The sequence below is a fragment of the Notolepis coatsorum genome, assembly GCF_963971535.1.
Source record: "Notolepis coatsorum genome assembly, chromosome: 6".
Classification (NCBI taxonomy): Eukaryota; Metazoa; Chordata; class Actinopteri; order Aulopiformes; family Paralepididae; genus Notolepis; species Notolepis coatsorum.
Window position 1 is genome coordinate 168,041,586 of NC_140170.1, and position 16,608 is coordinate 168,058,193.

A 16,608-nucleotide genomic window follows, 5' to 3' on the forward strand; every position below is an offset into this window, starting at 1 on the left:
CTGGGGTTGCAACAAAAGTGCAACTAAGGGCTAAAAACACAATGAAATAAAATAATAATAATAATAAATAATATATCCTTCTTAGCAGAATTCTTAGCTTAACATGCAGGGGACTAATGGGATAACTGGGGATGATGTTTGCTCCTGACAAGAGTCTCAACGTCTGGGGTGATGGTAGACAAAGCAACTCTGAGGTCATGCTCAATGTCCAATCTGTTCCTCTGCTTTGTCTTCAGCTGGACCAGAGCTGAGAAGCCACTTTCACAAAGATAGGTATTAAAAAAAAAAAAAAAAAAAAAAAATTTTTTTTTTTTTTTTTTTTACACACACATCCGCGACCCACTCAAAATGGCCCCGCGACCCACCAGTTGAGAAACACTGTTCTAAATAATACCTCTTCTGTATTAGAAAATCCAGCTTTAAAAACATATCTTTGTATCTTTTCAATGTAATGTAAATTATAAAACAGTAACCTCACAAAGATACTAATTTAAAAGTGCACTATGCAGTTTCAGATTTGTTGCAATTAGTGTACTAAACTAATTTATTACACACATAATCCTTCGAATGATTGTATCATAAGTATCTTATCAAACCAAAACATCATTTTGAGGCATCAAAATAGTTTTAAATAATTTTCTCTCTCTCTCTGTATAGCTGCATTCTTCAATCAATTCGGTCAACTTTGCCATCAAACTCTCGCCTCGCACTGCTTTGTTTGTAATGTTTTTCTGTGTCCATGTGAGCTTTGAGATCGCCAGCACCTTTATTAGACACAGAAACATATGGTCAAGCTTTGCACGCGTTGCACTCCGCTTCCAATTAGTATCGAGCGGGACGATAAATTGGGAATTTTCTCTGCAGTTCATCTGTAATGTACATTTTCGCGTTGGCATTGTGAGTCAGCGATGCTGGTCAGATCTGTCCGCTTCCTGCTCTGTTGTGTGCGTCTGTGTGAGCGCGCAGTAGCGACGCCCACAAGGCACTGAAAGCGGGGCTTCTCTTGGTAACATCACACGCAACAGGTGCAACGTAGTATTCGGTGCAACGCGCCAGTCAATTTAACTACATGCATATTTTACACAAACGTTTCTGTGCGCGACAGATTTCAGATGTGCGCGGGAACGTTTTGCCATGTGTGCGCGCGCGCACGGGCACACCTTAGGGGGAACATTGGTCACCACCCTCACCTGTCTCTGTCGCGGGGCTTCCTGTCCATGCCCCGCCCCTCCTCCAGCTGCTTCTCCAGTCTCTCCTGCTCCTTCTTCAGCCTCTCCTCCATCTCTCGCTCCTTGGAGGCCGTGTCCACCGGCTTGGCCGCGCCAAAGATGGAGGACCTGCCGCCGCCGCTGGAGGCCGGGGGAGCAGCTCCTCCTCCTCCTCCTCCCCCTCCTCCTCCGCCTCCACCCTCGGCGGGGGCGCGCGGCTTCAGGACCAGCTTCGCCCTCTGAGTGGAACCTGTGGGGGGGGGGGGGGGGGGGGGGGGCAGGGAAGGAAACAGGGGAGGGGCAGGGAAGGAAACATTAACAGCTGCGTATGGCAAGAAAATCTGAAAATGTTCTGCCATCAACTATACTACATTCTACTATGTACTACGTTATAGGGGTGGGAATCACCAGAGGCCTCACGATACGATACTATCACGATACTTGAGTCACGATATTGCGATACTAAATATATTGCGATATGCTGCGTATTGCGATATTAATATTGCGATATATTGCGATTTATTACCTTTTTTCAACTGCAAAGTAAAACTTTGTCAACATGTTTTATCTAATAAAATAAAGTTCAGTCTGTTCATCTCACTTCAATAATTTTTATTGCAGAACATGGTATTTTCTCAAGCAGACAGATGTAAACACTGTAATCTGTGTTGCATGTACCTGACAAACTGAACTGTTTGTATTACAGTCATATTCCAACTTAACTGAATGCACGTGTGTGAGTGTGGACTACTGTACTATTACAGGTATTGAAATGAACAATGCAACTTCCTTATAATTTATTTTTATTTTTTTTTAAATACAAATTAAATTTAAAAAGAATTGAATGAATAATTAAATATAGATACTTGGTGTCCCTGTATCGATAGAGTATCGCCACGCAAAGTATCGCGATACTACTACTACGTATCGATTCCCCCCCCCACCCCTACTACGTTACTTTCCCTACACTACCATGATAATATGTCTATACTACCATCTACTATGTACTACGCTACTTTCCCTACACTACCATGATAATATGACTATACTACCATCTACTACGCTACTTTCCCTACACTACCATGCTAATATGTCTATACTACCATCTACTATGTACTACGCTACTTTCCCTACACTACCATGATAATATGACTATACTACCATCTACTATGTACTACGCTACTTTCCCTACACTACCATGATAATATGTCTATACTACCATCTACTATGTACTACGCTACTTTCCCTACACTACCATGATAATATGACTATACTACCATCTACTACGCTACTTTCCCTACACTACCATGCTAATATGTCTATACTAAGTACCATGCTAATATGCCTATACTACCATCTACTATGCTACTTTCCCTACGTCTACCATGCTAATATGTGTATACTACCATCTACTATGTGTACTACACTACTTTCCCTACACTACCTCTGGGTCAGTGAAGAGCGCTATATAAATCCAATCCATTATTATTACTACCTACCATGCTAATAATGTCTATACTACCAAGGCACCTACTATGCTAATATGTCTATACTACCATCTACTACCTACCATGCTAATATGTCTATACTACCATCTACTATGTTACTATTCCTATACTACCTACCATGCTAACATGTCTATAACTACTACCTACTATGCTAATTATGTCTATACTATTATCCTTTCATTAGTAATAAAAAGGGTTCTGCTTGTACCAAGCCAGCTGAAAGTTCACCTAGCAGATGGCGCTGTGGTGGAAGCGGAACAATCAATTATGCGTGTGGAAAGATCTTCATGATCAATATATATTTACTAGTAAGACACATGGATCAAGGTCACTAAGCTTAGCTGAGAGATAGCGAGAGAGAGAAGGGGACCCAGGCCCCCTGTAGGCTGTGGGGCGTTTGCCCTGCTAGGGTTTGAGATTTGGGCCATTGTCTTGATCAAGGAATGTAGAATTATAGTTAGATTCTTCCACACCTTGTTCAACAGTGCAATGGTATCTAAATAAAAATGTATGGTAAGATATAGTAGGATATCCCATACCGTTATGAGATAATGGTATCTAGAAGGAGTCAGATTAAATACATTTAGAAGGGGTAGGATTAAATATCGTGTATACTTCTTCCTATTCCTTTTCGGACATGTTAAGTAAATATTATTAATTTGTTTTAACTATTTTGGTTTGTTGTTGCTTTTTATAAATTTACTAATACATTTTCTATGTATTAAGATTTAATTCAAAACACCACACACATAACTGAGGCATTGGGTCAGCCAGGGAACTGTGGGAAACTTCATTTAATAGCCATAAAGACATGGAAATTCACACGAGCCCCGATTCAAGAGATCATGAAACATTTCTACAGCGGGAGAAAGAAGCAACATGGAGACGAGGTAAATATTTAGAACAGTTACGTTACCTTCACCTCTGTCTTCACAAGGTAAATATTTAGAACAGTTAAGTTACCCTCACCTCTGCCTTCACAAGGTAAATATTTAGAACCGTTAAGTTACCCTCACCTCTGCCTTCACAAGGTAAATATTTAGAAAATGTTACGTTACCTTCACCTCGGTCTTCACGAGGGGTCTCCTCTCGCCTCTCGTAACGGTCCGTGCGGGCTCCGCCGCCATAGCGGTCACTCTCTCCGCCGTAACGGTCGCTGCTACTCCGATAGGAGTCGTTGTCGCGGCTGAAGCCAGTACCAAAGGCACGTCGGCCGCCATCCCTGTCGCCATCCCTGCGAGAGCCGAAAGCTGAACTGCCACCACTGTCGCTGCGAGAGCCGAAAGCTGAACTGCCACCACTGTCGCTGCGAGAGCCGAAAGCTGAACTGCCACCACTGTCGCTGCGAGAGCCGAAAGCTGAAGTGACAGACGCTAAATAATTACAACACCGTATTGGTCTGAATATAAGAATGAATATAAGACTTTTTCAAGAAACAAATAATTTTTACACAAAAGAAAATAATTGTATTTGATTGTAGTTTTATTCAATGTAGGCTGTTCTTTATCTCATCTTTTAGTAAAATCATCTTTTATTAACCAACTTTGATAAACAACCATCATTCTGTAAAAACAACACAACAGGAAAAGGCAATTTTGACAATAGGTCCCCTTTAACCTCTTAAACCGGAGACCCATTTTCAGAAAATTCGCCTATAAATACATACATAAGTAAATGGAAGATTGCTCCACTTCTACAAGGTCAATTTGCAGGTATCTAGGGACATCTATGGATCTCAGGGAATGTATTCCCACTTCCCAGTGTCAGAAGTATTGCGTCTGTTACTAGGCTTGAGGAAATTGTAATGAACCAAAAGGAGAATTTTTTCCCCATCTTTGATGGTGAATAACACCATGCTAAAATTTACCAGACATGAAAAATTGCCACTGAGCTTATTCAGCACCTTCCTGAGATCACGTGTACAAAATAATCTAAGCAAATGAAAAGGGCAGATGATTAAACAGAAGGTTTTGTAGATACAATACTGAATTCTGCCATCCGGACAAATGCAATTTGAAATAAGATTATAGAATGTCAGGCCTATAAATGACCGTATTATGACGCACGTCTATGGATCGGGCCAAATCTCCCCTTTCCAATGGCAGAGTTCAATCTGGATTTAGTATCACCAGGCGTGCAGCAAAAACCTTGAATGAAATCTACTGCAAGTACAGTTACTTTTTTTATAATGCGAATTAATCCGCCATTTTTCATCAGATTGAAATGCCTTTTTTTGGGCTAGACGTTCACAGAAAGGTAGAGAAACTAACTGCGTTCTAATTTATGGCAATCACGTTCAGGTTTGTTCCACCCATGAGATATGATCCCAAAAATAAAGAGGGGGAAAAAAACTGAAAAAGAAGTCAGATGATTGACAGGGGCTGGCGTGAGCTGGGAAGTGTAGTTATTTTAAAATTTGAAAGCCCATCGAAAGCCCTGGGTAGAGGACACGCCTCCTGCACTGTGGAAATTATTTGGCTTTGCAAAGTCGTTTTAACCGTGGGTTCATGGCCCAACTGAAACTAACACCAGTCTTTACAAGCCTTACAGCACGAAGGACAAACAACCACAGATATGTGTGAGGGGGTCGCTTCTCACCTCCTCCTCCTTGGCGGTCTCCTCCTCCAAAATCTCTACGGTCTCCGTCATAGCGATCGCGGAAGCGGTCCCGGTCCTGTCCTCCGCCGAAGGCGTTGTCCCGCCGCGGCCCAGACTCGTAGCGGTCTCGTGACTCTGGAGGAGGATGAGGATACCATTACTAACCCTGTTAATAGGCCACCACTTTTCAAAAACAGTTACAAAGTGATTTATAGAATTAAGATAACAATCAAGATCAAATAGATAAAATAACAACAAAGATACAAGGCAAGGAGGAGTTACATACAGTCTGAAGGTTAGAGAGACAGACAGACTGAAGGTTAGAGAGACAGACAGACAGTCTGAAGGTTAGAGAGACAGACAGTCTGAAGGTTAGAGAGACAGACAGTCTGAAGGTTAGAGAGACAGACAGACTGAAGGTTAGAGAGACAGACAGACAGTCTGAAGGTTAGAGAGACAGACAGACAGTCTGAAGGTTAGAGAGACAGACAGTCTGAAGGTTAGAGACAGACAGACAGTCAGAAGGTTAGAGAGACAGACAGACTGAAGGTTAGAGAGACAGACAGTCTGAAGGTTAGAGAGACAGACAGACAGTCTGAAGGTTAGAGACAGACAGTCTGAAGGTTAGAGAGACAGACAGTCTGAAGGTTAGAGAGACAGACAGTCTGAAGGTTAGAGAGACAGACAGACTGAAGGTTAGAGAGACAGACAGTCTGAAGGTTAGAGAGACAGACAGTCTGAAGGTTAGAGAGACAGACAGTCTGAAGGTTAGAGAGACAGACAGTCTGAAGGTTAGAGAGACAGACAGACTGAAGGTTAGAGAGACAGACAGTCTGAAGGTTAGAGAGACAGACAGTCTGAAGGTTAGAGAGACAGACAGTCTGAAGGTTAGAGAGACAGACAGTCTGAAGGTTAGAGAGACAGACAGACAGACTGAAGGTTAGAGAGACAGACAGACTGAAGGTTAGAGAGACAGACAGTCAGAAGGTTAGAGAGACAGACAGACTGAAGGTTAGAGAGACAGACAGTCTGAAGGTTAGAGAGACAGACAGACAGTCTGAAGGTTAGAGAGACAGACAGTCTGAAGGTTAGACAGACAGACAGACTAAAGGTTAGAGAGACAGACAGTCTGAAGGTTAGAGAGACAGACAGACTGAAGGTTAGAGAGACAGACAGTCTGAAGGTTAGAGAGACAGACAGTCTGAAGGTTAGAGAGACAGACAGACTGAAGGTTAGAGAGACAGACAGACTGAAGGTTAGAGAGACAGACAGACTGAAGGTTAGAGAGACAGACAGTCTGAAGGTTAGAGAGACAGACAGTCTGAAGGTTAGAGAGACAGACAGACTGAAGGTTAGAGAGACAGACAGTCTGAAGGTTAGAGAGACAGACAGTCTGAAGGTTAGAGAGACAGACAGACTGAAGGTTAGAGAGACAGACAGACTGAAGGTTAGAGAGACAGACAGTCTGAAGGTTAGAGAGACAGACAGTCTGAAGGTTAGAGAGACAGACAGACTGAAGGTTAGAGAGACAGACAGTCTGAAGGTTAGAGAGACAGACAGTCTGAAGGTTAGAGAGACAGACAGTCTGAAGGTTAGAGAGACAGACAGACAGTCTGAAGGTTAGAGAGACAGACAGACAGTCTGAAGGTTAGAGAGACAGACAGACTGAAGGTTAGAGAGACAGACAGACTGAAGGTTAGAGAGACAGACAGAAGGTTAGAGAGACAGACAGACTGAAGGTTAGAGAGACAGACAGACTGAAGGTTAGAGAGACAGACAGACAGAAGGTTAGAGAGACAGACAGTCTGAAGGTTAGAGAGACAGACAGTCTGAAGGTTAGAGAGACAGACAGACAGACTGAAGGTTAGAGAGACAGACAGACTGAAGGTTAGAGAGACAGACAGTCTGAAGGTTAGAGAGACAGACAGTCTGAAGGTTAGAGAGACAGACAGTCTGAAGGTTAGAGAGACAGACAGTCTGAAGGTTAGAGAGACAGACAGACTGAAGGTTAGAGAGACAGACAGTCTGAAGGTTAGAGAGACAGACAGTCTGAAGGTTAGAGAGACAGACAGACTGAAGGTTAGAGAGACAGACAGTCTGAAGGTTAGAGAGACAGACAGTCTGAAGGTTAGAGAGACAGACAGTCTGAAGGTTAGAGAGACAGACAGACTGAAGGTTAGAGAGACAGACAGTCTGAAGGTTAGAGAGACAGACAGTCTGAAGGTTAGAGAGACAGACAGTCTGAAGGTTAGAGACAGACAGAAGGTTAGAGAGACAGACAGTCTGAAGGTTAGAGAGACAGACAGTCTGAAGGTTAGAGAGACAGACAGACTGAAGGTTAGAGAGACAGACAGTCTGAAGGTTAGAGAGACAGACAGTCTGAAGGTTAGAGAGACAGACAGACTGAAGGTTAGAGAGACAGACAGTCTGAAGGTTAGAGAGACAGACAGACTGAAGGTTAGAGAGACAGACAGTCTGAAGGTTAGAGAGGTCAGACACAGTCTGAAGGTTAGAGAGACAGACAGTCTGAAGGTTAGAGAGACAGACAGAAGGTTAGAGAGACAGACAGTCTGAAGGTTAGAGAGACAGACAGTCTGAAGGTTAGAGAGACAGACAGACTGAAGGTTAGAGAGACAGACAGACTGAAGGTTAGAGAGGTCAGACACAGTCTGAAGGTTAGCAACTACTGTCTAAGTACCCTTGAATAAGGTTCAACTGCTCCAGTGGAGGTACTCGGTGGTGAACAGTGTATCTACATCCACATTAATGCATTTTAAAACTAAAATGAACTCCATCCACTAGGGGTGGACCGGTACGCATGCAAACCGTACACCGTTCGGTACGACCTCCGCGGTTCGGGGCATGTGTATTGCTCGGTTCAGGGGATGCACAAAGAAATACGCACATACACCACACACACACAGACAGAGAGCCGCTAACTAAGCTAAGCTAACTAACGTTAGCTGCTAACCGTGGAAACGCAGACAGCGTGACACCAGTTCCATTAGTGGGGAAGGGGGTATTGACGAGGCTTGACAACAGAGGTTCAAAGATAACTTATTGGCTGTTCGTTAATATATCGCTTCATGCATCAGGCTTCGCCAGGTTCCAACGCCGCGTTACTGTTGACTATTGACTTCCTCATGCGACGTCACTTCAAATGCGGCTACCAAGACGATCAAAACTCAAACCCAATACATCACGGGGGGAAGGGGGGCTGTAAGCCCGTCCTGAACGCAGCGAAGCCCAGCCTGAACGCAGTGTTCGAATTTTTTGCGCATGTGAACTAGCCTACTGCAAACTGCGTGAGGTAGGCAGCGTATTTGTTGAGCTCATCAAACCAGTAGGACCTTTGGAGGCCAAAGTCGGAAGAATCAACAGGCTGGCCACAGGTCTCGGATTATCAAAGGACGTACAATACGGCAAGCTTTCATTACCATTCTCCAAGTAGTGTTGATCGATAAGAATGATTGATGACGAGTTTGCAAAAGTCGGATGTATTGGTCTCTAGGTGCCCCGGAACGTTCAGATCATTCGCACAAACCGCCCCGTCCCTTAGCAGCAGGGTGTTGCTGAAAGTGTCCCTGCTCACAGAGTGTCCCTGCTTGAGTAAAGTAAGATGTGTGATGCATGGCTGGGAACAACTCACTGTCTCCTCCGAAGGCATCATCCTTCTTGGGGGGTTCATCGGGTGAGGATGGCCTGGCCCTCCAGTCGGTGTCAGTCTTGTCGGGACCCAGGTCCGCCATGTCACCACCTCTGCTCCGAGACATACCTCCATTGTCTCGCTCTGGGGTAGCGCACAAGAGAGGAGAAGTCAGGCTCAGGTGTTCGGCTGCTATGCGTGTGTGTGTGCGAAAGCATAATATATCAAAAGACGATAGCAGCACTGAATTACTCTCCTTACTTTACGACGTGTGACTTGTTTTAACATGTTATACTGACCAAAACAAACGGTACACCTCTGTGACTTGTTTTAACATTAATTATACTGACAAACAAACTGTACACCTCTGTGACGTGTTTTAACATGATGAATTATACTGACCAAAACTAACGGTACAGCTCTGACTTGTTTTAACATGATGAATTATACTGACCAAAGCTAACAGTACACCTCTGTGACGTGTTTTAACATGATGAATTATACTGACCAAAGCTAACAGTACAGCTCTGACTTGTTTTAACATGATGAATTATACTGACCAAAACAAACGGTACACCTCTGTGACGTGTTTTAACATGATGAATTATACTGACCAAAACTAACGGTACACCTCTGTGACGTGTTTTAACATGATGAATTATACTGACCAAAGCTAACAGTACACCTCTGTGACGTGTTTTAACATGATGAATTATACTGACCAAAGCTAACGGTACAGCTCTGACTTGTTTTAACATGATGAATTATACTGACCAAAACTAACGGTACACCTCTGTGACGTGTTTTAACATGATTAATTATACTGACCAAAACTAATGGTACACCTCTGTGACGCGTTTTAACATGATGAATTATACTGACCAAAACTAACAGTACACCTCTGTGACGTGTTTTAACATGATGAATTATACTGACCAAAACTAACGGTACACCTCTGACTTGTTTTAACATGATTAATTATACTGACCAAAACTAACGGTACACCTCTGACTTGTTTTAACATGATGAATTATACTGACCAAAACTAACAGTACACCTCTGTGACTTGTTTTAACATGATGAATTATACTGACCAAAACTAACGGTACACCTCTGACTTGTTTTAACATGATTAATTATACTGACCAAAACTAACGGTACACCTCTGTGACTTGTTTTAACATGATGAATTATACTGACCAAAACTAACGGTACACCTCTGACTTGTTTTAACATGATTAATTATACTGACCAAAACTAACGGTACACCTCTGTGACGTGTTTTAACATGATGAATTATACTGACCAAAACTAACGGTACACCTCTGTGACGTGTTTTAACATGATGAATTATACTGACCAAAACTAACGGTACACCTCTGTGACTTGTTTTAACATGATGAATTATACTGACCAAAACTAACAGTACACCTCTGTGACGTGTTTTAACATGATGAATTATACTGACCAAAACTAACAGTACACCTCTGTGACTTGTTTTAGTGTTTTCTGTACAACAGAGTTCTATGACTTCTGTATATGAGCTATAATCTGGTGTTGGCTAGATGGACCAGACTTGTAAGTAGAAGAAATGCATTGTTGGTTTTGGTCTTTTCACGGCCAGGGTGACAAAAAAAATACCTCTCTCAGCACAATCCATGTGGTTCCTCATACCAGCTCCGGATAATTAGCCACAAACAAATGCAAAGTATGGCTGTCACTTTTCCCCCAAATTAAGTTTGAACAAATATAAAAGTAAAAGATAATTAGTTAGTTTGAAGTAGAGCTGCCGCGGTATCGGTATTACCGCGGTATCGCTGTTACATCATGCCCACCGCAGCGTTGGGCTGAATACCGGCATCACCGCTGTTTTTTATTATATTATTATTATTATTACGCTCTCGTTGGGCTTGCGGCTCTGCAGATATACCCTACTTCTCTGTCGAGATTCCAAGCGACCCTATTGGGTACCAGAAAAGTCACATGAAACACTGCAGACCACTGATTGGTCAGAAGAGATACGCGTCACATGCTTGGAGCATCTTGCAGTGCGTTTACTTCCTGAATCTCAGCCATCACAACACGGCTAATAGTACGTTAGCTCCCACCGGAGACCGGAGTGGATTACCGACGCCGTCGCTCCTCAGGGAACGAGGCATAATGATTTTACTGCAACGAAATGTTATAATAAAAGCCCTTCGTTCTATACACTTGTCTGATTGAAAACTTTATTAACAGACCGCAGAATGGGTACAACTCGGCACGCTCTGAGCAAAGAAAGGAACTTAGATATTAATTGAGTAACGCTTGCCTTGCTATGTGGTCCGGTAAATACGAACGTGTAACTATACTAACGTTAATGCCACAAATCGAATGCCTTTGTAATCATAAGTAGTAACGTTATAATAATAAGAAGAAGAAAGGGTCGGGGGGGTAACCGGCAGGCGCGACACCGAGGGGAGACTTCGAATCCGTGTTTCACTTTTAATAACGAATGCGTGCATGCCGAATCCCAAACAATATTCATGCTGCAAAGTCATCCTCTAAAGATAGACATTTAGACTAGAGGCAGGCTATATGCTATATAAAGAGTAGACTACAAAAAAAATGCATTCAAACTTTTTTTTTGTGTGTGTGTGTGCGGTAATACCGCGGCGGTAGGAAATATTTTGCAAATGTGTGCGGTAAGGAAAACATCAATACCGCGGCAGCTCTAGTTTGAAGTAACGCAAACTTTTATGTAATGGGAAACCTCCATTACAATCCCCACCCACACATGCCGTTTCATAATCGCAAGCAATTCCAAAACAATTACTGTAACAGCCCTAATGCCAAGTCAATGGGGTCAAACTCCCGTCTGTACAGGATGACAGAGGCTTACCGAAAGTGCACTGTAGAATAGATTTCAGTTTTCCTCAGTCAGCTTAGGGCTGGGCGATAAAACGATAACTATCGTGATAAATTATTTCCTCGAAATAAACATGAAACGTGGTCGCAAAGTTTCGATATATCGATTTCCAAGCTTGGCTCCGTTCAGCCTCGGCTCAGCACACTCACTAACAACAACCAACGTTACGTGATGACGTGACGTGCATACGCACAACAGCTAACAACCAATCAGTGAAGGAGATGGCCGAGAGCGAACGAGATCCGGAAGGAGACCCAGAGGTACTAGGACTCACTCAACAACAAGGCTTGCTAGGCTAATTAGCTTGCACGGCGTTGTTTTATATATTTACGTGCCGAGTATGTGTGTGTTTTGAATTCTGAGGCCACGTTTAAGTAGTGTGGGGTATACAGTGGACGTCGTTTCAATATATTGTGGCGGAAGAGAGTATTTTAGTGTCATATTTATTGTCATGAGATACTCCGCTTGTCGGCTACTGCTAACGTGCGCGGACTGATGACGACATCAACTCGACTTGAGACATTTGCAGCAGCATAAGAAGTTAATTAAACTTGACAGACATTATATCGACGATAATTATCGATATCGAATTATATGAAAATAATTTTATAATTTTATCGCGATAACGTTTTTGGTCATATCGCCCAGCCCTAAGTCAGCTTGTACAGAGGAGCTCAACCCCATTGACTTTGCATTGGTTTGTCGCTAACCATCTAGAGCTGGTTTGAGGAACGGCATGGATTGTGCTGAGAAAGGACTCTACTGATCAACATCATTGATGAGTGAGAAATAGGGTTAGGGTTCCAAAAATCTGAACTATCCCTTTAATCAGCAGATACTGAATACCGATCCTATGCCTTATTGAACAGTATACTGCACCATTAGTTTGGAGTCATTGGCAAAAGGAATACGAGATCAAATACATTTTTCACTTCCAACATGTTTCCAACAAGTAAAAATGCAGACAAATCAATTAACTTTGCTTTGATACAGGACATGTTACACATGGTTTTTGGGGATTAGATATTAGTACTGGGGAAATGATCTGCTACCAATACAGTGATTTATACCGATATCCGATATCAATGCATCGCTAAAAACCTGCATCAACTGTTATTAGGTCATCGTTATGAGGGAAGAGCACGGTTTAAAGTGGAAATGAAGCAGTGAGCAATGTGATCCTAGTTTGTTTGTTGTGTACCTTGTGTAAGACAGGGTTCTATAATCAAATGTGAAATCTATCTTATTTGTCTGAAAAATCAAATATAATATCCCTGTTTTCAACATGGGCGCCGCCATTTTGTTGCTGACGTCATGGCTGACGTCATGGGGGTTGTTTGGTGTACACTGCTGGTTAGCTGCCTATAGTGAATGGGTCAGTAAGTAAATAAAATGTTGCCTACAAAACAATGGGACCGCGGTGGTTCTGTTTGTATTGCTCCTGGCTGTTCAAACTAATTTTACCATGTGAGAGAGAGGAAAGTTGGTTAATTTCCACAAACTACCAGTGAAAAAAACTGTTGTTGGCATGTTGGCTCAGGCTGGCTGCACTCAGGCGGCGTGATCAGCCTGTTGGACAGGGAATGAAGATCCCCAGAGAACACTTCATTGCCTCGGATTATGTTGTTGTGGTGGGATGTTTGTCCAGAAGACCACTAATCAGCTGAAGCCGGACGCGGTTCCCTCGGTCTTCGACAGACAGACCGGCGTTAGCTCTCGGGAGCGATCGCTAGCTAGTTAGCACCAGCCGGGGACCGGCGTTAGCTCTCGGGAGCGATCGCTAGCTAGTTAGCACCAGCCGGGGACCGGCGTTAGCTCTCGGGAGCGATCGCTAGCTAGTTAGCACCAGCCGGGGACCGGCGTTAGCAACCGGGAGCGTCGCGGAGCATTCAGCCTGCTGGCTACCTAGATCCACTTCAACCAGCCGAGCGTCGGGAGCTCCAGCAGCTTGTCGATGTGCTAATAGCCTGGAGCCAGCTACCGTTAGCTTGCCGAGGCTCCAGCACACCGACAAGCTGTGTAGCCAGCTACCGTTAGCTTGCAGAGGCTATTAGCACACCGACAAGCTGTGTAGCCAGCAGGCTGAATGCTCCGCGACGCTGGTTGAAGTGGATCTAGGTAGCCAGCAGGCTGAATGCTCCGCGACGCTCCCGGTTGCTAACGCCGGTCCCCGGCTGGTGCTAACTAGCTAGCGATCGCTCCCGAGAGCTAACGCCGGTCCCCGGCTGGTGCTAACTAGCTAGCGATCGCTCCCGAGAGCTAACGCCGGTCTGTCTGTCGAAGACCGAGGGAACCGCGTCCGGCTTCAGCTGATTAGTGGTCTTCTGGACAAACATCCCACACCAACAACATAATCCGAGGCAATGAAGTGTTCTCTGGGGATCTTCATTCCCTGTCCAACAGGCTGATCACGCCGCCTGAGTGCAGCCAGCCTGAGCCAACAACACTGTTTTTTTCACTGGTAGTTTGTGGAAATTAACCAACTTTCCTCTCTCTCACATGGTAAAATTAGTTTGAACAGCCAGGAGCAATACAAACAGAACCACCGCGGTCCCGTTGTTTTGTAGGCAACATTTTATTTACTTACTGACCCATTCACTATAGGCAGCTAACCAGCAGTGTACACCAAACAACCCCCATGACGTCAGCAACAAAATGGCCGCGCCCATAATGATAAATGCTTCAGAAATGCACACAACAAATCGTTTTTTCTTAGAAACTGCTTATATTTATAACGTGATTTCTTCTGTGGCTTATCTAAATACTAATGTGATGCTATGAATATGTATTTATCGCACTGCTTCATTTCCACTTTAAAGGAACACACCAACAATGTAAGAGGATACGGCCCACTAGCCTAGCTTCACGACCACACTACAGAAGGTTAACCCTTTACCATCACACTACAGACGGTTTGGAAAGGGCTAACCTTCTGTATTGTCGCAGTGAAAGGGTTAACCATTTGGTAGAGCGGTAGTGAAAGGGTTAAAAAAAGAGACGTTACCCTTGTCGTTAGACTGGTCTGCTATATCCACACGGATCCTTCGGTTGCCCAGGTTCTGAAGGTACAGAAAAGGATGGAATCAACATTAATAAACCTTCTCTTGTATAATCTGTGAAGCCAAATTACTTCCATGTAGAAGCAACTTGTTTGACAGCATGATCATGTCGTTTCAATTTTACCGCCGTGTTCCTAACTTTACGGAGAGAAACTAATATGGGGGTAACTTGATGAAACTTGAGGTTAACGATTTGAAAAGAAAGAAATGTGGAATACCACGCATTTTAAGAATTCACATTATGTTCTTCCTGTGCCCCAGAACGGCTCAGTCCATATTGTGCTGACCTTCGAATTTCTTTTTGGAATTCGAAGCTTCGGGGCCGAGATTCGATTTTAATTCGAAGCTTCGGGGGGGAAAAATATATATATATTATTTCTTTTAATTTTTTTTATGTTGTGGGACTTGTACAGCACTTTGTTCAACTTTGTCAGTGCTGTAAAGTTTAAACCTTTTTAAATCTTAGACAAACAAAACACTTTGCTTTCATGAAATATTGTAAGCAGTCATATTTGAGGCTTTATAAAAGCAGCACAATGAACACAAATCTGTCAGTGCCGAGTCCGACCTCATCTTAAATAACAAACAGCATTGCTTGTTGTAATTAACAAAGGGAGGCAGAGTTGATTTTGCACACAAACATTTAAAATAAGAAAATCATACGTATATATTCTTTTTATATATAATCGAATTTTATTTTCATATTCGAATCCCATGCCCATCGAACGAAGCTTCGAAGTATTTAAGACAGCCCTAGTGAACACGCACCACTAACTCCTGAAGCTAGGAATAAAGAGAGAACCTTTTTCTGAACTCTCCAAACTGGGATGTAAAAGCATTCTAAAAACCCTGAGCCTTTCCTCTAAATATCAGGGGTATCACTTTAAAAACCCTGAACCTCTAAATGTCAGGGGTATCACTTTAAAAACCCTGAACCTCTAAATATCAGGGGTATCACTTTAAAAACCCTGAACCTCTAAATATCAGGGGTATCACTTTAAAAACCCTGAACCTCTAAATATCAGGGGTATCACTTTAAAAACCCTGAACCTCTAAATATCAGGGGTATCACTTTAAAAACCCTGAACCTCTAAATATCAGGGGTATCACTTTAAAAACCCTGAACCTCTAAATATCAGGGGTATCACTTTAAAAACCCTGAACCTCTAAATATCAGGGGTATCACTTTAAAACCCCTGAACCTCTAAATATCAGGGGTATCACTTTAAAAACCTTGAACCTCTAAATGTCAGGGGTATTACTTTAAAAACCCTTGAACCTCTAAATGTCAGGGGTATCACTTTAAAAACCCTGAACCTCTAAATACCATGGGTATCAGTTTAAAGTGTGAGTGCTGCTCTCCCTCACCTCCTCGTTGAGACTCAGGGCCCGCAGCAGGGAGTCAACGTCGTCGAACTCAGCGTAGCCAAAGCCCTTCAGCCGCTCTGGGTTACTGGGCTCCCTGGGCAGACGAACTGCACTGATCTGGAGACAGCAAGGAGACAGGACAGCAGGTGAGGTGGGGACAGGACAGCAGGTGAGGAGACAGGACAGCAAAAAAAACAATAAGAGACATTCTTGAAAGGTACAGTAAAGAGGAGAGAGGTCGTAACTCATTAATAGATGTTGAAGTTATTGACTTGTGTTGTATTTGTTTGCTTAGTTTTTTGTTCCGATAGTC

At 43.2% G+C, this 16,608-nt stretch overlaps 1 protein-coding gene across 4 annotated transcripts in view; it reads right to left on the bottom strand.

The window, feature by feature from the left end:
• Positions 1-16,608, bottom strand: part of eif4ba (eukaryotic translation initiation factor 4Ba) — a 67,795-nt gene that overhangs the window by 22,926 nt on the left and 28,261 nt on the right. For all 4 annotated transcript variants that reach the window (XM_084317582.1, XM_084317580.1, XM_084317581.1 and 1 more), the window contains exons 4-9: positions 16,296-16,412; positions 14,873-14,927; positions 8,964-9,104; positions 5,315-5,449; positions 3,775-4,074; positions 1,191-1,458 (exon numbers count right to left, since the gene is read on the bottom strand). In XM_084317582.1, the coding sequence (XP_084173708.1) occupies positions 1,191-1,458; positions 3,775-4,074; positions 5,315-5,449; positions 8,964-9,104; positions 14,873-14,927; positions 16,296-16,412 (1,016 nt within the window). The remainder of the gene's footprint in view (positions 1-1,190; positions 1,459-3,774; positions 4,075-5,314; positions 5,450-8,963; positions 9,105-14,872; positions 14,928-16,295; positions 16,413-16,608) is intronic.